Here is a 24,313-nt window from a genome sequence, read left to right as displayed (position 1 = left end):
ATGTAATTGTGGGCATGTTTTGCCCAAACTAATGTTATCTATATTGGCTTTTTCTTCGAAAAAAAGTAAAATGAACGAACATTAAACGGTAAAGATCTTGTACAAAGCAGTGGTCAGTGTAGCGCTAAAATAAACCAAGTAAAATGCATATGAACCGGACTACAACAAGTTGGAAGTATCAGCTAACAAAAGAATTACAGAGAAAAAAAGAAAAGGAAAACAGAAGACGACCTTTTGGACCCGTCATTATTAGATTAGTAGAGTGTGAAGCCCTGAGACACAGGATCAAATGCGCCTCCAAAGTTATTTACAAACAGTAAATGGGTGAGGATTATCTGGCTAGCTTTTGCCCTTAAATACGGGCCACAAATTGTTCTCACAAGTTGAACATGAGAAATATTCTTAAAAAAAGTGGTAATAGCTGATTCCCACTGTTATAAAGAGAGGTTACTGGTTTGATGTATCCATCAGCTGATAGCAAGATTAATATAACCAAATGGAGACAGTTACTGAAGAAAAAATAGATGAGCTAATTAAAGCTCAAACTCATATATGGAATCATACATTCCATTTTATCAAGTCCATGTCTTTGAAGTGTGCAGTTCAACTGGGCATACCAGATATCATTAAGAGCCATGGTCAACCCATGACTCTTTCAGAGCTCGTTCTTGCTCTGCAAGTTCATCCAACTAAAACCCATCATCTCTATCATCTTATGCGAGTCCTTGTCCATTCGGGTTTCTTTAATTTGCAAACTGCTTCTGATAATCATAGCCAAGAAGGCTATATACTAACTCCAGCTTCTCGTCTTCTGCTCAAGGACAGTTCTTTTGATACTAGACCCTTTATATCTCTAGTTCTCGATCCAGTTGCAACAGAACCATATAATTATTTAATACCTTTTCTTCGAAATGATGATCTTACACCTTTTGTCACTGCCTTTAAAGACACATTATGGGGTTGTGCAGGGAATGAGGCTAGGATTAATCATTTGGTTAATGATTGCATGGCGAGTGATAGCTCAGTCATTGGCAGGGCAGTGATTATTAAGTGTAAGGAGGTATTTGAAGGGGTGAACTCTTTAGTGGATGTTGGAGGTGGCACTGGAAACATGGCTAAGGCTATTGGCCAAACTTTTCCAAACTTGAAGTGCACTGTTTTAGATCTTCCACATGTTGTTGATAAGTTGCAAGGTAGCAACAACTTGAGTTTTCTTGGTGGAGACATGATTCAGGCAGTTCCTCCTGCAGATGCAATTTTACTTGAGGTATATTACTAAAATGTTTGAATTTTGCCTTGAGATTTATTCATGTTTCTGTCTCATAAATGGGTCACAAAATGTTTCTTCTTTCTTTCCTTTTCTTCTTTAATTAGTTTTGGATCCAAAATTATCAGTTTCTATTGAATCAACTTTAATAATTGCTCTCACAACTTTGTTAAAATTATTTAGGAAGCTTAAGCAATCAAAGACTCTAAATCGTGAATTACTTAGAGCCCAACTTGATAAAAATTTATTTGAGTAATTATTTCCTGAAGCTCATTTAATAAATGGGCCAGATCTAATTTAAATACAATTGAATATTGAATATTGAATATAATATAATTTTTATAGTTTTACTTCTTATGGATAAAAACATAGCTCTTTTAGATTTATTTGCTACAAAATTGAAATCGTAAATTTTAGTAGATTTATTATAATTTTTAAACAAATATTTTATTTTAGTGCATTGATGATTAACTGAATCTATAAAAATATGATGATTAACTGAATCTATAAAAATATGATGAATTTCATTGAGAGCTCATTTATAATGTACAAGTCTTAAAGGATAATCGATAATCTCAAACTAGTCCAAGCATCGATTACAGTCTTAAAAGAGTTTGGCTTAACTTGTAAATCGAGTAGCTGTTTTCTTTTTGAAAAGAATATTACAATTTTCTTTTTACTAAAAGGTTGAAAGTTTGAATTCCACACACACATTATATACACTAGTTTGCATGAAACGTTGATAAAAACAATCAAGTTTCAAACTAACATTTACGATTCACTTCCGACATAAAAATACTTATCTAACATATATAAAATTGTGATGCCTAATGACAAACAGTCGATATTGCATAACTGGCCTGATGAAGAATGCATAAAGATACTGAAAAATTGCAAAGAGGCAGTATCAGAAAAGGGCACAGGAGGGAAGGTAATTATCATTGACATGGTGATGGGAAACCAGTCTTGGGATGACAGTTTAATGGAAGGGCAACTGTGCCTTGACATGCAAATCGTAAGAGTGCTACGATCCTAGAAGCTTGCCAGAAGCCGCTTCTTGTCCAGACATCTTATCTTTTTCTTTGATTCGGCGATCACTTCCCGTCCTTGTCGGACCGCTCTCTAGGCCAAGCTTTCACAAAGTTAATCTCAAAGATTATCATATATAATTGTAAATTGTCCCTCATAACAGTTCTCAATCATGAACTTTAGAGACTGCATTTTGTTATTACAGACATTCAATCTCCACCAGCACCAGCACCATCACCTTTTTCTTTTCTTTTTTGTGGTGGAAATAAAGAGTTCTAATTATTATTTAAATTTTGAATTTATATTTTTTAACAATTATTTAATTATTTTAAACTTTTAGAATAAATACCTATAATTTTAATTTGTTTTCCAAAATACACTTTATGATGATAATTTTTTTGTAGTTTTATATTAAAGAAAAAAGATGAAGATTTATGAGTTTTTTTATGGAGGTTTTATTCATTCTTTTAATATGTGTGGATCTTTTTTTTCTTTTGAAAATAATAGAAAGACTATTGATAATCAGACTCGTTTAAAGACTAGAAAGTTTATATAGAACAGAATGATTTTCAACGACTATTAAAAATTTTTCCATCAAACACAGTTGAAGAACATTGAATATAATTATTGTTTTTATTTTTGTTTCAAAACGTACTTCTAAATTAAATTTACTCAAGATTTATATTTTTTCTCTCAAAAAAAACTAATTGATGAAGAATCCAACCTCTATGTGTTCAGGCAAAATACATAAACTGTGTGATAAATAAATTTTGGGAAAAACCGTTTTTCCAACCTATATCGCGCATGGAAAAACATTTTGGGATATTGCTAGCCATGAAGCTAGGTTTAACTCTTTCTTTAACGAGGCCATGGCTAGTGATAGCTCAGTTGTCAGGGAGGTGGTTATTAGCAAGTGCAAGGATGTGTTCACGGGGATGAATTCGCTTGTTGATGTAGGAGGCAGCATAGGAATTATGGCCAAGGCCATAGTTGAAACATTCCCGGACTTAAAGTGTTGGATCTCCCACACGTGGTTGCTGGTATCCAAGATGACCATAATTTGAGTTTTCTTGGAGGTGATATGTTTGAGTCCATTCCTCCTGCAGATGCAATCATGTTAAACGTACATATGTTTTGTTTTGTCCCCCTTTCTTAATCTTTTGGTAATTTGGACAAGGATATGGTATTTACCGTATAAATGCAGTAAGCCTAAGTCATCAATAACTATTTTTTGACTTGAAAGACTTGCATGATGACTTAGATTTTTATATATGCAACACTCGATAATATTAGAATTCGCTAATTATACCAACATAGATTAAAATAAAATTGGTGTTTTTAATACTTTTAATCTAAATTTTTTTATAATAAATATTATTATTAAATTAATATGATAATCAATCAATAATAATATATGAAACTAATACAAGTATGAAGGTAAAGAAATTATTCATGAATTTTATAATATATAAAGTTCATACATAAGTAAAAAGACAAACGAAATACTTATGGAATTTAGCCTGACATTTTTAATCCAACGATCATTGTAATTAAATAGAAAGACATAAGAAATATAAAACAGAAAATTAAAGCTTCCTCAAATTTCAGAAATTCTTCAACGGACGAAGAAAATTAATCCTCACTCTCCACATCCTAAAAAGCTTCTTTGATCCTTGAAAAAATAATGTAAAACTAACTAAATTTATAGAAGATAGACTATAGAGAATTCACAGAGAGAAGAGTAATCTATCCCTCTTGTTTAATTGATCGCTACTTCTTGTAGAGATTTCTTGTTTACAGTCCTTCTCTAAACACAATATTGTTATATTATCTCTTAACTATCCTAAGCAAAATAAACAACTTAAAAAGATAATTATCCTTAATTACATCATAACTAATTAATTCTCCCTTTGTGGGCCTTCATAAATTCGACTAGCCCTGTAATACTGATAATTCACTTGTCTTTATTTTGAGCCTTTTACAGCCGCAATCTAATTAAAGCTTATGCATGTATTTTTGGCTCATATTCTCTTCCTTTGCCAATATCACTTGAAATTAGACAATAAAGATAAAGTGAGATAATAAGTATATATTTTTACATATTATGTATATAAAACAATACCAATAAATCACTAAAATATCTTAATCATAATCATATATATATAATATGAACATGTCAGTATAACGAGATCTTTAACTCACTCTGAGATATTACAAACACTGAATGGCTGAGAATTTGTTGATTACCTTTTTCCATTAATTATAGACCACAAGTTGTTCTCACATGTTCAACATGCAAATATTCTTAAAAAGTCAACTGCAATCTCAAGATTTGCTCAACACTCTTTGTGGCTCTAGGTAAGATTAAATTTATGACAATCTATAATATTCAAATTTGAACCTAAACTTATTAAAATTGAATATTCATACGTTGAAACGGGTCCATTTTCATATCTATGAATTTGAAGATGTTTTTGGTGAGTAAACTAGCTCGCTGAAGAAAGAAATGTTGTTACATTGTCACGACCCCATCTGTGGGCCCGTGACCGGCACTAGAAAATGGGTAGGCGTAAGGCCACCGAATCCCGCAGTAAGCCTGACACTTACTGACTTAAATAAATCTCATCTCATTTAATATTATTGATTATACAATTTATCGTAACCATTAAATTTTAAATAATTAATTCGGTATGCCAGAAGAATTAGGCGAGACCCGAAACTACAAAAAATTACAACAGATAAGTCTATTAATTCTAATGCGGAGAATCTAAGATTTTACAAGTTAACATACCAAATAAATTACATCACCCGATGATGAAGGAGTCGGGTTACTAGATAAGAGTCGCAGGAAGACAAACAGTCACAAATTTAAAAACAGTAAAATTGAGACTGTCAGTTTTGAGAGTGAGTTAAAATCATATATCTAAAAATAGTTGCAAACACCTCAATAATAAATTTATTTAATTTGAATTAAATACTAAGTCATGAAAAAATAAACGTGTCATGTCATGCATAAACAAAATAATTCTCACATACTACAGGACAGAGTACTCCAGTAGAATCCTAATCCCAACACTAACATCTCGATAAATCTCAATACTGACATCTCGACTAGCCTCAGCTCTAACATCCCGACTAATCTCATTCCAACAAAACTAGCGCCCAGAGAGCAAAGCTCGACCAAGGTCCTTAATTCCAGTCCGGTCACTTAATGTTCACTATCAGCCTTAGCCTTTCGGCTCTCTTATTCCAATAAGACTGGCGCCTAGAGAGCAAAACTCGACCAGGGTCCTTACCTCCAGTCTGGTCACTTAGATTTTCAAATAAGCCGGCGCCTAGAGAGTAATGCTCGACCAGGGACCTTTACTCCAACAAACACACTCTACTAAGCCCAGAGCGTAATGCCCGAACAAGGCAAGCCCTAATCTTTTCTTTTTAAATTTATCTATTTACCCTTTTTCATCACTCTCGAATTTATACCGGAACACTCATCCAACTCTTATGTTCTACTGCCGTCTCATCCCGAGTCATCATGCAATGATAAAATCAATGATAAAGGAAGAACATACATGAATAGTAATTAAAAAGCATAATATATGTGAATAATTATTAGATTAATAATTAAACTTGTAATAAAATAATCACGATAGCAAATCAAAAATTTATGCATGACACGTGCATAACCGATATATGACTTTAACTCACAGCTTTGGCGACCTCCTATCTCTGCTCCGATGCCTCAAGTGGAGGGAGGCGAACATACGGATTATCTAATCACGAAAAATAATGTATAAAAAATGTTGTAATAATTGACCATTAACCCTAGGTCTAGATTCCTAGGATTGACTGTCTAAGAATCTCGACTCGGGTAATTTTTACCGAAAATTCGACAGAACCTCCTCTACAATACGGACATTTACCCCCTGTAAAATGGGTCCAGGACCTACCAGAAAAACACTTCAAATAATCAACAATTTAATACAATGGGAGTCGGTCCTCAAGACTTCACTATTTTTCCCGACTCCCCCACACAACACAATTCACGACTATGGCATGCAGTCCAACAAACAATTATTTTAACACACAAATATTTTCTAATACACAAAACAATTCAATAGACACATAATTAAACCAAAGAATTCTAAAATCAATGGGCCAGAGAAAATTACCGAGACGCTTGATCGCTCGATCGACTCGCCTCAGCTGCTGGAGTCCGATCGACGATCCGAACACACCATCGGACTCGAAACGACGCGCTAATGACGATCCATGCTTCTGATTTTCCAATCTGACCCCCGATCATCCAGAGAGATTTACAGACGATCTCGGCCGTCGATTTACAAACGAAGTCCAATCGCCACGAAACTGGTGCCATTACGAAGCTTGAGCTGAGAAGAGTCGGGATACGTCCTCCGATCATCATATTTGCTTTTTATATAATATTGAATTTTTATTGTCACACATATTTATATTTAATAAATTATAGGCTCATTGTATATATTATAGGTTCGTCGGCAATACAGTGTAGATTCATTGAAGATTTACTGTTAAATATAGTTATAAGCAATAAAATCATTAAATATTGCTTATAGGTTCATTAAATGTAAAGTGTAGATTCACCATTTGTGAACTGTAAATCCATTAGTTAATAAATGAATCTATTTTTTAAATTATGAATTTCCTAGTTATAATATATGAATCCCATGTGTATGTGTGATCAACTTGTAATTTATAAATTATGAATCTATATTTCTTTAATAAGTTTTGGACTATTATATATGAACCTCAAGTATACTTATAATGAACGTGTCATTACTCACGAACTTATAGTTTTATGATTGATGTTTTCAGTTTTTACGTATGAACTTTGTTTATAACCTATTCTTGCGTTTTGTACTTTATACTTATGAAAATAAAATTATTAATTTTAATATTTCATTATTTTTATTAAATTTTAGAAAATAAAATTTAATTATGTAATATTAAAAATAATTTAAATTTAAATCTTTATGAACTAAAAATAAATAGATAAAATATAAATATACATTAAATATAATTAAATGTAATATTTTTATGAAAAATTTGAAACATTAATAAAGTTTCATATATGTATAAAATTTTATATTAAAATATATGATATTTCATTATAAAAATACTAACATATTACTAAAAGATAAATTTTATACTGTAATGAAAAATAAATATAAAATATACTTAAAATTTATCTTTTAGTAATATGTTAGTATTTTTCTTACTATAATAATAATATAGTAAGCAAATAAAGAGATGGTACACTTTGTATAGTGTAAAGTAGCCTCTATATTTAAAAAAAATAAAAATATTCACACATGTATTGTGTGTTTGGTTTATAATGAATTATTAATGGAAATACTTTAAGACATCAAAAATTTAAAAATAACCATTTAAATATCTATTATATTAAAATTATAAATGTATTATAATTTTTGAAACAATTATTTACTTTTCTAATGAATGGATGTTAATTGAATTTATAATTGAATTTATAATTTATAATTTTAATTAATTAATCTATAATTTATAATGAATATGGTAAATTATTAATTTCGAATTCAACGTTTCCTCCTGAACCTTTGAATTTTAGATTAGTAGAGTATTTCCAAAGTTAATGCAGGCGGTGGATGAGCTCTTTAATCTTTAATTGTCCCTGAATTTGATTCTGGTCGCCGACACTTAGAGGGTAACTTAGTGGGTAATTCCTGAATGTACATGTCATGTTTGATATATCAAACTTAATACTGGCAAGCATATGAACCGAATATGAACCAAATGTTAGTATGTAAAAGTTTACCACGAGGTCGATTTTATAAAAAAAAATAGAGCATATATTATAAAGACCAACTATCACACAAAAATACTTAAAATAAATCTAAACACTTTAAGATAATGTTTGAAAATAGTTTTAAAGTTTATAAAAGAAATTAAATAAACCGTAAAATAAATATGTAGATGAATGATTAATGTAAACTATATGACAAAATAGTATTAGTCTAGCTTATACTTAGTACCTCTTATTTTTCTTTAAGTCCAAATCTAATGAATGAAATGGTGATATGCCTCTTTTTCTAGATTACTCAAGCTAATGATGCAATCTAGATTTTTTATACCAACATAGATTAAAGTAAAGATGGTGTTTCTAATACTTTTAACCTAAAAAATTTCATAACAAATATTACTATTAAATTAATATGATGGTCAATCAACAATAATAGGTGAAACTAATACAAGTATGAAGGTAAAAAATAATTCATTAAATTTATAATATATAAAGTTGATACATAAGTAAAAAGATAAACTAAATACTTATAGAATTTAGCCTGATATATTTAATCCAACGGTCATTGTAATTAAATAAAAATACATAAGAAATATAAAACAGAAAATTAAAGTTCTCTCGAAATTCAGAAATTCTTCAAGGGATGAAGAAGATTGATCCTCACTCTCCACGTCCTAAAAATCTTCTTTGATCTTTGAAAAAATAATGTAAAACTAATTAAATGATATAGAAGATGAACTGTAGAGAATTCGCAGAGAGAAAATAATCAATCCCCTTTGTTTAATTGATCTCTACTTCTTATAGAGATTCCTTTTTCAAAGTTCTTCTCTAAGCACAACACTATTATATTATCTCTTAATTATCCTAAACAAAATAAACAACTTAAGAGGTAATTATCCTTAATTACATCATAACTAATTAATTCCCCATTTGTGGGCTTTCATAAATTCGGCTAGGCCGGCAATACTGATAGTTCACTTATCCTTATTCCGAGTCTTTTACAGCGCAATTCAATTAAAGCCCATTTATGTATTTTTGGCTCATATTTTTTTTATTTTGCTAATATCACCTGAAAATAGACAATAAGGATAAATGAGGTAATAAACACATATTTTTACATATTATATATATAAAACAATACCAATAAATCACTAAAACGTCTTAATCATATATACATAATATGAACATATCAATATTACAACGACACTTTTAACTCTCTCTGAGATATTACAAATACTGAATGGCTAGAATTGGTTGGCTAGCTTTTTCCATTAATTATGGGCCATAAGTTTGTTCTCACATGTTCAACATGCAAATATTCTTAAAAGATGGACTGAGCTTTGAATATACACCACAATTTCAGGATCTATTCAACACTATATGTGGCTCTAGATAAGATTAAATTTGTGGCACTCTATAATGTAAATATACGATAGAATATTTTTAAGATTTTTTTATTTTTTAAGATGCAAAACCACTAATTAAATTTTTATATTTAACGTTTTAAAAATTAATGATAATATAGCTAAATTACTCGGTATATCTTGTGACTGTGGAATGCAAATTAGATTTTATAATTTAAAAAAAAAATTATTTCGCTGAAGCTGCAATAAAAAAATAGTTTATAATATTGTGAAGCTACCGGAAAAAGCTATTGAGTTTCCGTTTTTTTTTTAATTTGATCTTTGGAATGAATTATCTACTCCAATATAAATAGAAAGTGGAAAAAAAAATATGCAGATGATATTTCATGTACTGGGGGACGAAGATTGCCTGAAGGTACTCAAGAAATGCAAAGAGCCCATAACAAGTAACAATGAGGAGAGGTCCGGAAAGTTGATAATCATAGACACACTAATGGGAAATAAAGATTGGATTAAGCAATCAACTGAGACCATACAGCTCTATGATCTTGAAATGATGGTCTTTGTCTCCGGTCAGGAGAGGACCGAGAAAGAATGGGCTAAGGTCTTCTTTGATGCTGGATTTAGCAGCTACAATATAAACCCTGTTCTAGGCTTAAGGTCAATCATTTAGGTTTTATCTTTAAGAATATCAAAATCTCTATGTACCTATTTTTATTCCTAAACAATAATTGATGTAATGAATAATTAAATATCTATAAAATATAAATAAAAGTAATTAAAATAATTCTCCAATTATTGTTTGTCTTACAGTACTGATTTAACTTTTTTTTTTTTCTGATTTGTTGATTGATTTTTTCTTTTTTATAGACTTTCTATCAAATTTATTTGTAAGAATAATATCAATTTATTCATTTTTTAAAAGAAATTTAGAAGTACGTTTAAAAATGCAATCCAAAATGGAGCTTGCATATTCTATAGTTTATTTAATTAATTTTTACATAAATGAGTTATTACAATTTTTTTTCAAATAATTCAGTGGTGATTACCATCAAATTAGATATAAGATATTAAGAAAAAGTTCAACTAGATAAGGATATACATTTAAATTAGGTAAAACAAATTTTATATTTGCTCTGAGAACTTCTTTTAGTTAGCTTCAATGAGTTAAAGATTACTATTATATTAGGCCTAAGGTTTTTTTCATCGAGGTTTACCTAGCCCCAACCCTCGAGTAATCATGAGCCTCTTTTATTTATGTCTAGTGTTATGAAGTTGCGCGTTAAATTTTTTATTAAAACTTAGATAAGCATAAAATAATAAATCAAAATTAATTTAATTGATAATCTGAATTCACAAGAACTGTCAAAATTGAATTGGTATTTATTTAATCAAAAGAATCTAACTAAATGAAATCAAAATTTGAGATGATTTGGAAAACAGCATATAAAATAGCATTATTAATAAATGGCCAATTTGTTGTAAAAAAAAAATAATTACAAATGTTTTATACTTTCTACAACATCAATCTTTTACTTTGTTTTTTATTTTGAAAAAAAAAAAAATCAGATTCAAGAATTCATGAAGGCATTGCCCTCCCGGTAACGAAGAGAGGGCTGTCATCTATACCATTAAACTGCATTTTATATTATACCATTAAACTGCATTTTATATTAAAACACCATGTACTGCTTAAAATATTAAATAAACTCCTTTTACGAAGGAGTTGAGCTTATAACTATTACTTTATTTATATTATGTTAAAATTAATGGCTATTTTCTATTCTATAATTTACAATTTATTAGTTTTTAATTCAATACTTATGAAATTTAGGCTAACATATTTAATTCAACAGTTATTGTAATTAAATAGAAAGAAATAAGAAATATAAAACAGAAAATTAAAGCTCCCTCAAAATCTAAAAATTTTTTAAGAGACGAAAAAAATTGATCCTTACTCTCAACGTTCTAAAAAGCCTCCTCTAATGGTCTCTAGGCCAAGAAGCATCCCAAATCTCTCTGTCCATAAGGTATTTAATCTCCGGAAGCGCATTATTTAATCTCTGCAAAAAGGCATTATGCAGCTCATAAGTACGGCAAATCTCCAACCTGATTTGCTTCCCGGGAAACATGATGCATGGAATCAACCTTCAAGATGATTTTACCTGAAACTTTAATTGGATCTTATTCTTAGCCCACAATTAATTCAGCCTGAACAGAATTACATCGGCCGAAATTAACATGAACCCTCTATTAGGATGTCAGTAAATACCTCTAGCTCTTTTCGCAAAGCACTTCAATTATCTGTTGAATGTTTTTGCTCAATCTGATTCTATGAATGCCATCTTTTGGGTAAGCAAATATGAAATAGCTAGACCGCACCATGGTGTTTGCATTCTGAATTCTGCTTAATTGAAAATCTCACGAAAAGGCTGACCAACATGTCCTCCTTGCATACTCATCCTTACTTCAGCTGACTGGTCATTCAAGTACCTATTGTTTCAAGTTTTATTATTATAAGTGGTGATAATAGCTTTGATGAGTTCTGATATTGCAAATGACATCTTACCAACCGGGCTTCGACTGTTATAGGTGTACTGTCTTATTATTATTTGCCAATTTCCCTTATTTACTGATAATAATTGTAGGTAACTTTCTCAGAAAAGATAAGAAAAGGATAACCCAGAATGTTATCAATGATTTATTCAGATTTGGCTCAACTTGCATGAAAGGGATCGAGATGGGATGTGGATACACTTTTGATGTGAAGGGGCAACTATTACTCTATATTTGAGGGGACACAACAATAGCCTTAAATGTGTTCAGTCCTCAGTAACCAGTCTTATCCTTGTCCTTTTCTTCCTTCTTCCATCACCTGGGCTCCTCACAGATTTAGGTAAGAATACAAAATTGGATTGACGAAGACTCAACTGCTCCGAGAATTAACAACAGAAGCACTGAGATTTAAAGAACTATCAAAAGACTTTTGTTTTGTTAGCATGCATGAATTTTGTCGTGAAAAGAAAACATGATAGATTAAAAAGTTTCTTAATATATATATTTTTTAAGTAAAAAAGACAGGTGTGACAAATTTCTGAAAAAATAGTTAAAAGAGTAAGATTGGAAATTATGGAATGAACACCTTTTGATTTTGAAGTTAAAGGCTACATATCTTTTTGTCCATAAGTCATTCAATCTTTGAAATGGCATTACTTAATCTCTGCAAGGAAACATGAGACTTATGGAGCTTAAAGATGAAGCTAATAAATTAAACTGATTTCAACTCTACTCTGAAGCTGTGGAAAGAACAATCTTTCTTAGAGATCATTGGAAAGAGATTTGGAATCTTAGAAATATATCTAATGAAATTACTTTGGTCTTTTTTATAAAGCAGATCAATTTCAACGATCATTTTCCAATGCGAACTCAGATTATCAAAGCATCTGCCCAATCCAACTACAAATTTTGGGTAGCCCTTTTGGCACTTGTGGTAATCTCTGATACAAAATACCATAGCAACACACATAAATACTTTATTCAATTTAAGATAACCAACCCATAGTTTTTGTTACACAAAAACATAAGATGCACTCTTAGTTACACAATATAAACATATAAATACAATTAATAACAAACTAGTTGCAGAAGTACTAAGAGATCACAAGCCTGAAATTTGATCGGAATCAAATTAATAAAAAGCTTTATATTTAAGGATAAACTTCAATGACAGATCTTAAACCCAATATAAGATTTATCTTGTAGTCACTGAAACCAGCATCCATAAAGAGTTTGCCCCAATCTTTGTTGTTCTTCTGCTTACCAGTTTGTAATGTCATCAATAATATATCAAAGAAAAATTGGGTTTCAACATCTTGATGATCAGTTACGTGTTGTCTCTCCAAGACCAGATCAACAATAATCAGTTTTCCTCCTTTCTTGCCTTTGATTGCTTCTTTACATAGCTTAAGTAGCTTCACACATCCTTCATGAGTCCAACTATGCATTATCCACTGTTTTTTTTTTTTTTTAATAAAAATCAAAAGCTGTTAATTAGAGTTTGAACTCATTGATAATGAAAATAAAACAGAAAAAAAGAAATACAATACTATCAAGTCAAAACTCATTGATTATTTTAAGAGTTTGAGAGTACCCGTTTAGCCCAATTGTTTATCTAAAAATATTTTATAAATTCTTAGATTGAGCCTCATAAATTCTTTAATAATATGTGAAAACTTCAGTATAGCACAATGATCAAAATTATATTTATATTTTTAAATTTAATTGAATATATCAATTGAATATATCTTTAAATTCTCTCAATTGTTTTTAGTAACTTCTACTTAAAAATATATATCAATTTTTTTTTAGTGATTTCAATTCTATTTAAATCGCATTAAGGGCATAACTTTTTACCATGATAGGTGTAACTGAAGGAGAAGGAAAGACTAGACATGAAAGATAATTTATTATCAACACGTGAATTAATGTTTTAATAGAATAAAATAAAAATTATTTTATTTTACTCCTGATTTATTATTTTTAGTATGATATCATAATTCATGAATTACTTATAAGTTTAAGAACGTATTAAGATAATTGATGTAATAAGTAATTGATAAAATATAATATCACAATATATATATATATATATATATATATATATATATAATATTTACATAATTTAATACAATTTTTTATGAAATTCATGATCAATATGATATTATTGAGTTTCAGTCTGGATATAAAGGTAATTCTCCCTATTTTTTCTATTATGGATCCTTGCTTCTGCTATCCTCGAATTATGTCAAAAACTGGAACTCTCCATATAAAGTTCCAGGAGTTATATGAGTGCTGGTTTTTATCTATTGTATTTCTTTTTTTTTTAGGTTAAATCGGTAAAGTGTAATGGTTTGGATAGTTTGTCTGTCAATAAGATGTTTTTTTCAATTAAAAAGTATTAATAGAATTATTAATAATCCTAACATAAATGAATGATTAATATTATTTTTTATATATTAAATAATTTGAATTGTATTGTTTTATGGATTTATATATTTTATACAGATAAAAATTTTAAAATATTTTGAATTTAACTTTGTTATTAGTGATTTTAGATTATTACAATTTTTTTACTATTGATATTTTATTCTTCTTAATTTAAAAGTTTAAAACCTATTTCCTCTTACATTCTTTCTCTCCTTTTTTTTTGTCTGAAAATAAATTCTGTTTTTTATTTAGTGACTAATATACTATTAAAGTATTACAATATAAATTTAAAAGTCTTAAAAGAAATATTGAAGCTAAAATATTAAATATTTTTATCTTTTATTTATCAGCATAGATATTTTATTTTAGTATATTCTATTAAAAAAATATTAAACTTTTGTAGCATAACTAAAAACAATTGATTAATAGCATCTCAACTATATTTATATTTGTTGAAGTCGTGATAATTTTTTTATTATTCAAATGTTAATTATTTGTCTGAAAGAGTAAGTTTGTTTTCATTCTTCGCTTTTTGGTTGATTGTATAATATTTTTTTTTATATATAAATTTAAATTATTTTATTTGTATATTACAAATCTTATAAGTTTAACACATAAATATGGACTATGCAAGCGTTTGAAGCTCATCTTTTAATTTACAATTGCAAATAAATAACATCGATTATAAAAAGATTAATGAAAAAATAAAATTGAGCAATTGACCAGTAAGGTGCTTAACTCCCGTGAAGAGCTTTTCTTTAAGTGTAAAAGGATTTACTTAAAGTACGGATATATATAGTGGCGGATTGTTTCAGGGGATAAATAAAATGTTATCCCTATTACAAATAATATATATATAAAAAAAAAAGAATTATAAAGAAAAATCTAATATTTTTAGAGGGGTAAAACAACAATTATGAAAAAATACATGAACCTAAAAAGATTTTAAAAGCTAGGGGGTAATAAAATGTTATCCCTATTACAAAGAATGTAAACAAAGGAATTATAAAGAAAAATATAATATTTTCAGAGGGGCTAAAACAACAATTATAAAAAAACTACATGAACCTAAAAAGATTTTAGAAAGCTAGGATATATATATATATATATATATATATATATATATATATATATATATATCTATAATAGGTTATGTATTTTAATATATATTATATTTTAAATAAATTTAATTATATAAGATTATAAAATATTTAAATTCTTTCACTGTATTTATTAATAACTCACTATCAATATTAAGCTTTATATGTTTATGTTATCTAATTATATTTATTACAATTATTATTTATTAAAATTATTATTTATCAAAAGTAATTAATTTTTAGTTGAATAATTATTTTTATTTAGTTTCTTAAAATAATTTTGAAATAAAATCTCCATGTTAGTAAAAAAATGAAAAGAAAATTATATTTTAGTTTATATTTTTTATTTTTATTTTTATAATATAATATTTTTAAAAGTAATACTATTATATTAATTTTATTAAGATTAAGAAATTAAATTCTCACAATAATAAGAAAAGAAATTAATTTTTTTAGACTAATTTCTTTGCCAACATAAAAAAAGTTTACTTAAATATCTTGATAATAAAAATTATAAAAGTGCCATAATCTTTATAATTCTCACAAATAAGGGTTTAGAATTATAGAAGTTCCACAAAGCTTATAATTGGTCTTAAATGATAAGAATAATAGAAGTCCCACCCTACAAATTATGTTGTCTGGTTGCTATTTTAATAGAAAAAAAAATATTTTTTCAGTCTACATATATCTAGAGTCTGCCGGAAAGAATTTTACAGATGGTAAAACATTATCTCAAGACTTTTAAAGTAATTGCATATTTAGGGTTTCAATTCGAGAATTTTAGTTAAACTAAAAAGAACTCTTACCATCTCATCTACATTTTCTTCGATCTTTGCTTTAGCAAAGATACCAGAATGAATCAAAATGCGCATTAGGCGAGGGATACAATGGGCTTTGGCTGGGTGGACAGGTAAGGCGGCAATGAGCTGAGAAAGGAAGATGGGTCTGACATGGCTATCAGGGATGCCTAGCTGAATTGCAGATTTAAGAGACATTGAGTTTATGAAGTTGAATATATGATTCCATATATGTGCTTGAGCTTGAAGCAACTTGTGAGCATCATGGTTTCCATCAGCCATCTTTAGACTTTCTTGATCAGATGGTGTTTGTGTTCTCAAATATATATATATAGAATTATCAACAACTTTGATCATACAAGGCGATAGAATGCACCAATATATAGGTGAAAGGATAAAAATATAATGCTTATTAAACTTTGTATTTACGTAAGATGCTTTTTTTGAAGTTTCGAGAATTCAACCTCCGATGATGAGAATATTTTTATTTTTATTTGCCAAGAAACTCATCAAGCTTATCTCATGAGTCCATTTATCAGTTCATATATTAGTTTCTGAAAACTCAATATTTTGATCTGTATCGCCATATAAAGATACTTATTGGTTTTTTTTTTTTTGATAAATAGATTATCTTATTACAAAGATTCCTATTGTTATTGAATATTATTACCATCTTATTTATTAGACGATAACTACAATATTGCAACATGAATTAATACTTATTTTATTTAACGTATAATATTTGTGTAAATTATAGTAAACTATGGAGCTTTCTTCTTAGTAGCAAAAAAAAAACCTCATGTTAACATTCCATAATCTAGTTACTTTTTTTATTTAGAAGAAATATGTATATTCCATTAATAAGGATTAATAAGTACATCTTGATATAAAAGATAAAAATAAACATCAAACATCAAAAAATACAAGTAAAGAAAGCTACTTATAACAATCATCAATCATGTTGAAGGAGCGCTAAATTACAATTCTGCAGGAAGAACGTTCAACTCGGTGGCACTAAGCCATATATCGCTTTAGTGATGTCTTTTAACGAGCCTGATTATTTGAATGTCAGATTTAATTTCTTTTTTCTATTCACCATTCCCTTAGAGGGAGAACTCAAAACCACTATAATGGATGAGCATAAAATTCCTATAAAATGAGAACTCAAAGCTCCTATAATGAAAAATCATAAAGCTCCTTAAAAATATTAATATTTATTTATTAAAATTAATTAATAATAAAAAAAAATCGCTGCAAATCTAAAAGTAACCGGCGGAGGGCTAAAAAATGAAATTTTGCTAAGAATAAAAAAAAAGAGAGAAAAATAGGAGAGGCGGCTAAGGTTATAAACAAGTTTTCAAGATTCTTTTGATTATTCTTTATTTTTAAGTAGGGTCGGCTCAACATCCTCTATGGCCTTAGATAATATTTAATTTGTGACTTTATTAATATAAATAAACTTTAGAAATTATCAATTTTTTTTAATTTTTTGAGTTGCAAAATCACTAATTAAATTTTTATATTCAAATTTAAAAAGTAGATCTTTTTTAATTGATAATACAACTAAATTATTTACCTTTTGTGTAACATAGTTGAATGCAAATAGGAGTTATTAATTTTAATTTTGGAAATTTTTTCTCTAAAGCTACCGGAATGAGAATGATTAATAGAATTTATAAGTTATCTGTGCATTTAAAAAATAATATATCTTTATTTATAAAATTTAATATTATAACGGATGTTTTTATTTTTTATTTATAATTATTTTTTGTAATTTTTAATTCTATAAAATAAATATAGATTATCATTATTAGGAAGCATGTCATGTTTTAGAAAGAATACAATTTTCTTAAATTATCATTATTAAGCAATTTTAACTTAGATATATAATACAATTAATATTTATTTTTTTTAATTTAAAATCCTTTAACGAGTTACTAATTAGATTATTAATGTTAATTATTACATTATACATCAAATTTATTTAGAATTTTAATAATATCAGAAGTTTACAAAATTAATAATTATTTATATATTAAAAAATCGAAACCCCTGATTTTTAGAGGCTCTCTATTTTATTGGGCGGCCTTATGTATTGGTCTCAGTAGCCTATGTCTTGAGCCGGTACTATATTTAAGATATATTACAGATATGCAAATTCTTAAAAAAATATCCTTCAGTATCTTATAGATATAATTTTGGTATTTTTTTTCTAATCAAATTCTGACAAAAAAAAAATCGTATAAACAAAATATTTTGAAAAAAAATTGTAAGAATTTCTTTTGACCGGAAAAAGAATTTTCAAAAAATGGTGCGCTATGAAAATTCTTAGAAAAAATATAAATACGAAATGGAATTGATGAAGAAGAATGAAATTGCTCCAATAATTAAGAACAGAAGCACTGAGATTTAAAGAAAAAAAAAACTATCAATATAAATTTATTTCTCATGAAAAAATAAATTTGATGTATATAACAAGTTTCTCCGTTTTTCTTTTTTTTTTTTTTTTTTTTTTTACAAAAGAAATAGTTAAAAGAGAAAGATTGGAAATTAAGGAATGAGCATATTTTGATTTTGAAGTTAAAGGCGGCATCATATGTTTATACACCCTATTAAAGGGTAATCTTTTACTATGTCTTATAATAATTTAAGGGGTCGTATATATTAATCCCACCCTATAAATTATATCGTCTGGTTGCTAGTTTAATAGAAGAAAAAAGTTATTTTTTATAAAAATATATTTAGAATTGATTTAGTGCATATCGAGCATATGATCCTTATAGGTGGTAACATATTATTTCAAGAGTTTTAACACAATTACATATTTAAAACTTAAACTCGATACTTTATTTTTATACATCCTCTTAGATTAGAAGAAAGTGAATTGTTTTCATACTATAGACTTTTTTATAACAATAGTTTTTATTAAACCAGATAAATTTGGTGAGACGTGGATCATAGAGACCATCCAATGCAGCCACAAAATTTGGTAGCCCTTTCGGTAGTAATGGAAATGTCTAATTGATTGACTTAAACAAGGGTAATCAACCCACAGTTTCTGCTTTATTAATATCAACATGTATTCTTAACATAGTATCGTAAACATACCAATACAAGTAGTCACTAATATAACTATAGAAGTGTTGAAAGATCACAAGCTCAAAGTCCGATTGAAATCAAATTAATATAACGAAAATATATTATATATTTAAAGATAAACTTCAATAACAGATCTTAAACCTAATATTGGAGTTATCTTGTAGTTACTGAAACCAGCATCTAAAAAGAGTTTGCCCCATTCTTTGTTGTTTCTCTCCTTACCAGTTTGTAATGCCATCATCAGCATATCATAGAAAAGTTGTGTTTCAACATATTGATCATCAATTACTTGTTGGTTCTCCGACACCATATCAATAATAATCAGTTTTCCTCCCTTTTTGCCTTTAATTGCTTCTTTACTTCGCTGAAGTATCTTTAAGCATTCTTCGTCGCTCCAATCATGGATAATCCACTACTTTCCATCAATGATAAAAATCAAAGTATGTTAATTGGAGTTTAAACTTACAGCCCACTAATTGAAAAGAAGTACTACAATAATATAAAGCCACAACTCATTGATAATTTTAAGAGTAGAGTTCTCGTTTAGCCGATTTGATCTATGAATTTTTCTTTATTTAAGATAAATGATATTAATTTAGTAATTAAAGTAAAAGGTCACTTTCAAATTCTTTATTTATAAAAAGTTAACATATCAAAACTATTAAATTTGTCTAATTTTATAAATTAAAATTCGTATAATTTTTTTAATTATTATAAACTGAATGACATGTATCCTTATTTAAATTAGAAAAAAAAAAAGAAAGATATATAAATTGTAGTTATTTAATGTACCTTGAGTAAAATTGCATCTGCAGGAGGAACCCCCTCAAACATGTTGCCTCCAACATATTTCAAGTTCGCACTGCTTTGCAGACCAGCCACTACATGTGGAAGATCAAATACAATGCAATCCAACTGAGGAAATGCTTTAGCTATGGCTGCAGCCATAGTTCCTGTGCCACCTCCAACGTCAACTAACGAATTCAACCCTTCAAACACTCCCTTGTACTCATCAATCAACACTCTCATGACCAGCCTTGCATTACTAGCCATGGCCACCCCTAGTTTTTTAGAACTTTTAATTTTTCATTATAGTTTTTTTTTTTTTCAAGTTAGTTCCTTTAATAAATATTATTATATGCTTTTGGCCTCTTAAATTTTTTCTATTGAGCCACCCTAAAGTGTAACTGAGTAATTATTTTCAATTTTATCAAAAAATAATTATTTTATTTAGTCATATGCCTAATTATTATGCGGATTGTTGCTATTATTTTTTATTGGATTTTTTAGAAGAAATATATATGTTCTATTAATGAAATTAACAAATTTATTTTAATATAAAAGATAAAAAAATATTAAATGTCACAAAATATGTGAAAAAATTATTTGCAATAATTATCAATTTTATTTACGAAATAATAGATTATAATTATGTGAAAAGAATGTTTAATTCGGTGATACTAAGTCATATATCAATTTTATACCTGTCTTTTGACGAACTCGATTGTTTGAATGTTATATAGAATCTCTTTTTTTCTTTTCACGACTCCTATAGAGGGAGAACTCAATCCCTCCATAATTAAGGACTATAAAACCCTTATAAAATTAGAATTTAATATTTTATAACAAAAAATCATAAATTTTAAAAAAAAATACTAATGTTAATTTATTAAATTAAATAATAATAAAATATTACCGATCTAAAAGTGATTTTGGTGAACCAAAATATGAAACTTTAATAAACATAAAAAAGAAAAAAAAGAGAAACTACTAAAATTTTAGTAAAGCGTGATGATTGGATTTATTACTATTTGTATAATAAAAAAAAAACGAAATTTAAAAATTATAAATATCTTCAACCTTAAATTTACTTAAAGTAAGATTGTAATATATTAATATAAATTGCTTGTATATTCATGAAGATTTATAATGTATCCAATGAAGACTCTTAAATTGTTTCCTAGCCGATCAATTTTAATATGGTATCGCAGATACCGCGTGACTCGATTTTTATTCTTTTCCTATATTATAACATATTCTAAATAATCCAAGTCATAATTAATATATATATATATATATATATAGGTAGGCTATTAATCCTAAAATTATGAAACTAAAAGAGTATTGATTCTAGTCTAAATTTAGCTAAGAAATTAAATATTATAAATTGTATATAATAATTAAATATTATTATTAGTACTAATGATGAATGGAATTTAATTCTTATTCCACACTAAATTAAAAAATTTATAAAAAGCTTCCAATCTCATTTCCGACTTTTCTTCTCATTTTTAACTTCTAATAATTTATGTAAACCTGTTTTATAATTAAATATTTTTTAATAAGTGGAAAAATTAGAAATATTGAAAATATTCGTGACATTTATAGTAGTATCGTTGTATTTTATATTTATTTTTACTTTAATAATTTAATTTTTCAAACATTTGATTTTAAGGGGTGAAGATGGTCGGAAAAAGAAGCCCAAAAGTTGCTGATCAATTTGAGTCCAGAATCATTAGCAATGGTTGCCGAAAACGTCAGCAACGGCTCCGATAGCCGCTGCCCCCCTTCCTCACATTTTCCACCACTCCTCGCCACCCGCAGGTGTTGCTGCCACTGCCGCTGCACTTGCGGTTGACCACCGGACCTCCATCCGACGCCACCTCGCTTCGGCAGGGCCTCCTTCGCCGTCCGCCATGGATGGCCAAAGGTCCTCCTTCCTCTTTCTTCTTCTTCTTCTTCTTCCTTTCTTCCTTCTTTCTTTTCTTTCATTTTCCTCCCTATATTGACTTTTGGTCCCTGAACTTTTCTTCTTTACCATTTAGTCCCTCAATCTTTTTAATTACTAACAATTTCATCCTGTAAATTTTTTGATTAACCCTTCAACTTTTCTTTAGCTTTTCAATTAAGCCCCTAACTATTTAATTTGGGCCAAAACAGAATTATTGAAAATATAACCCTTGTTTTTAAATATAAAATTACCAATAAGCCCTTGCCGATATATTTAATTACAAAAATACCAAACATACAAATTTTTATTAAAATCCCATATTAATAAAATTATATTTTTAATCCTTATTCCATAATAAATTTCCAATTTAATCCTAACACAATTAATTTAATTAATCAATTTGCTAAATATTTTTCAATTAAAATTAACACCATTAGCTAATTAAAATGTCATTTCTCCAATAATTTTTTTATAAAATATCCTTTACTAATTCTTTCATAACTTTCAATATAGAAATTAATTAATATATTCATATTGGGAGAAAATTGAATGACTGAAAATATAATCCATTTTCCAAAGAATTTACTTAATTAATTTCTTAAAAAAAATAAATAAATTAAATATACAAAGTAACTCCCTTATTATTTCTAGCATTAAAATTCTATTTAAATCATTCCAATTAAATCAAATAAAAATAAAGTAAAATTGATTTAAGTAAAATTCCATTTATTATATTATTATTATTAAAGAAAAATTTTGGGTATTACAAATATATACATAATATGAACCTGTCAATATTACAACCACATTTTTAACTCACTCTGAGATATTACAAATGTTGAATGGCTGAGAATTGGTTGGCTAGCTTTTTCCATTAATTATGGGCCACAAGTTGTTCTTACATGTTCAACATGCAAATATTCCTAAAAAATCAACTGAGCTTTGAATATACACCACAATTTCAGGATTTGTTCAATACTATTTATGGCTCTAGATAAGATTAAATTTGTGACACTCTATAATATAAATATACTATAGAAATTATTAAAAAAATTCTTATCTTTTAAGATGTAAATCACTAATTAAATTTTTATATTTAATTTTTTAGAAATTAATGATAGTATAGCTAAATTACTCAATATATCTTATGACTATGGAATGAAAATTAGATTTTATCAATTCTTTTTCAAATAAAAAGTTTATTTCGCTGAAGCTACAGTAAAGAAATTGTTTTTAATGTTGTGAAGCTACTGGAAAACCCAATGAGTTTCCTTTTTTTTTTTTTTTAATCTTTGGAATGAATTATCTACTCGAATACATCTTATGACTGGAAATGGAAAGTGGAAAGAAAAACATGCAGATGATATTTCATGTATTGGTTTACTCAAGAAATGCAAAGAGGCCATAACAAGTAACAATGGGGAGAGGCCCGGAAAGGTGATAATCATAGACACACTGATGGGAAATAAAGATTGGATTAAGCAATCAACTGAGACCATACAGCTCTATGATCTTGAAATGATGGTCCTTGTCTCCGATCAGGAGAGGACCGAGAAAGAGTGGGCTAAGCTCTTCTTTGATGCTGGATTTAGCAGCTACAATATAAACCCTGTTCTAGGCTTAAGGTCAATCATTGAGGTTTTTCCTTAAGAATATCAAAATCTCTATGTAGCTATTTTTATTCCTAAATAATAATTGATGTAATGAATAATTGAATATCTAATATAAATAAAAGTAATTAAAGTGATTCTCCGGTTATTGTTTGCATTACAGTACTGATTTAATATTTATTTTTTTCTGATTTGTTAGATTTATTTTTCTATTGACTTTTTATCAGATTTATTTGTAAAAAAAAATATCAATTCATTCATCTTTTTAAAAGAAATTTAGAAGTACATTTAAAAACGCAATCCCAAATGGAGCTTGCATGCTCTACAACTTATTTAATTAACTTTTACATAGATGAGTTATTACATTTTCTTTCAAATAATCCAGCGGTGATTATCTTCAAACTAAATATAAAATGTTAAGAAAAAGTTCAACTAAATAAAGATATACATTTAAATTAGTTAATTTTTTTTTAATATTTGCTCCGAGAACTTCTTTTAGTTAGCTTCAATGAGTT

General features: G+C 27.8%; 3 protein-coding genes and 1 long non-coding RNA gene across 5 annotated transcripts in view; 2 read left to right on the top strand and 2 right to left on the bottom strand.

Moving 5' to 3' along the window:
• Positions 1-417: 417 nt before the first annotated feature.
• Positions 418-2,587, top strand: LOC8283802 (trans-resveratrol di-O-methyltransferase). Its single transcript, XM_002525117.4, has 2 exons — positions 418-1,267; positions 2,109-2,587. The coding sequence occupies exons 1-2, from the start codon at positions 497-499 to the stop codon at positions 2,301-2,303; spliced, it is 966 nt and encodes a 321-aa protein (XP_002525163.3). The 5' UTR covers positions 418-496; the 3' UTR covers positions 2,304-2,587.
• Positions 2,588-2,723: 136 nt separating this feature from the next.
• LOC125370612 (trans-resveratrol di-O-methyltransferase-like) lies at positions 2,724-10,225 on the top strand. The gene is made up of 2 exons (XM_048376861.1): positions 2,724-3,419; positions 9,852-10,225. The coding sequence occupies exons 1-2, from the start codon at positions 3,378-3,380 to the stop codon at positions 10,146-10,148; spliced, it is 339 nt and encodes a 112-aa protein (XP_048232818.1). The 5' UTR covers positions 2,724-3,377; the 3' UTR covers positions 10,149-10,225.
• On the bottom strand, positions 8,694-11,980 carry LOC125370613. The gene is made up of 3 exons (XR_007216672.1): positions 11,641-11,980; positions 11,434-11,538; positions 8,694-9,180 (listed from the first exon to the last, which is right to left on the bottom strand). It is a non-coding gene; the product is annotated as an uncharacterized LOC125370613 (long non-coding RNA).
• A 1,003-nt stretch (positions 11,981-12,983) lies between these two features.
• LOC8285028 (probable O-methyltransferase 3) overlaps positions 12,984-24,313 on the bottom strand; it is a 35,156-nt gene continuing 23,826 nt past the window's right edge. Inside the window, exons 2-3 of one of the 2 annotated variants that reach the window (XM_048376859.1) lie at positions 20,250-20,493; positions 12,984-13,485 (exon numbers count right to left, since the gene is read on the bottom strand). In XM_048376859.1, coding sequence (XP_048232816.1) covers positions 13,183-13,485; positions 20,250-20,493 — 547 coding nt within the window. In that variant the 3' untranslated portion in view covers positions 12,984-13,182. Of the gene's footprint in view, positions 13,486-19,383; positions 19,870-20,249; positions 20,494-24,313 lie in introns of those variants that run through there. The other variant, XM_048376860.1, reaches the window with a different exon arrangement.

The sequence above is a fragment of the Ricinus communis genome, chromosome 7, assembly GCF_019578655.1.
Source record: "Ricinus communis isolate WT05 ecotype wild-type chromosome 7, ASM1957865v1, whole genome shotgun sequence".
Lineage (NCBI taxonomy): Eukaryota > Viridiplantae > Streptophyta > Magnoliopsida > Malpighiales > Euphorbiaceae > Ricinus > Ricinus communis.
Note: the sequence above shows the minus strand (reverse complement) of the source record. Positions and strands in the feature narration are given on the sequence as shown.

Bases quoted from the DNA above. Each gene is read 5' to 3' on its own strand.
- LOC8283802 (XM_002525117.4), top strand. From the start codon at position 497: ATGGAGACAGTTACTGAAGAAAAAATAGATGAGCTAATTAAAGCTCAA. The intron at 1,268-2,108 runs GTATATTACTAA...AATGACAAACAG, and splicing joins CAGATGCAATTTTACTTGAG to TCGATATTGCATAACTGGCC.
- LOC125370612 (XM_048376861.1), top strand. From the start codon at position 3,378: ATGTTTGAGTCCATTCCTCCTGCAGATGCAATCATGTTAAAC. The intron at 3,420-9,851 runs GTACATATGTTT...AAAAATATGCAG, and splicing joins CAGATGCAATCATGTTAAAC to ATGATATTTCATGTACTGGG.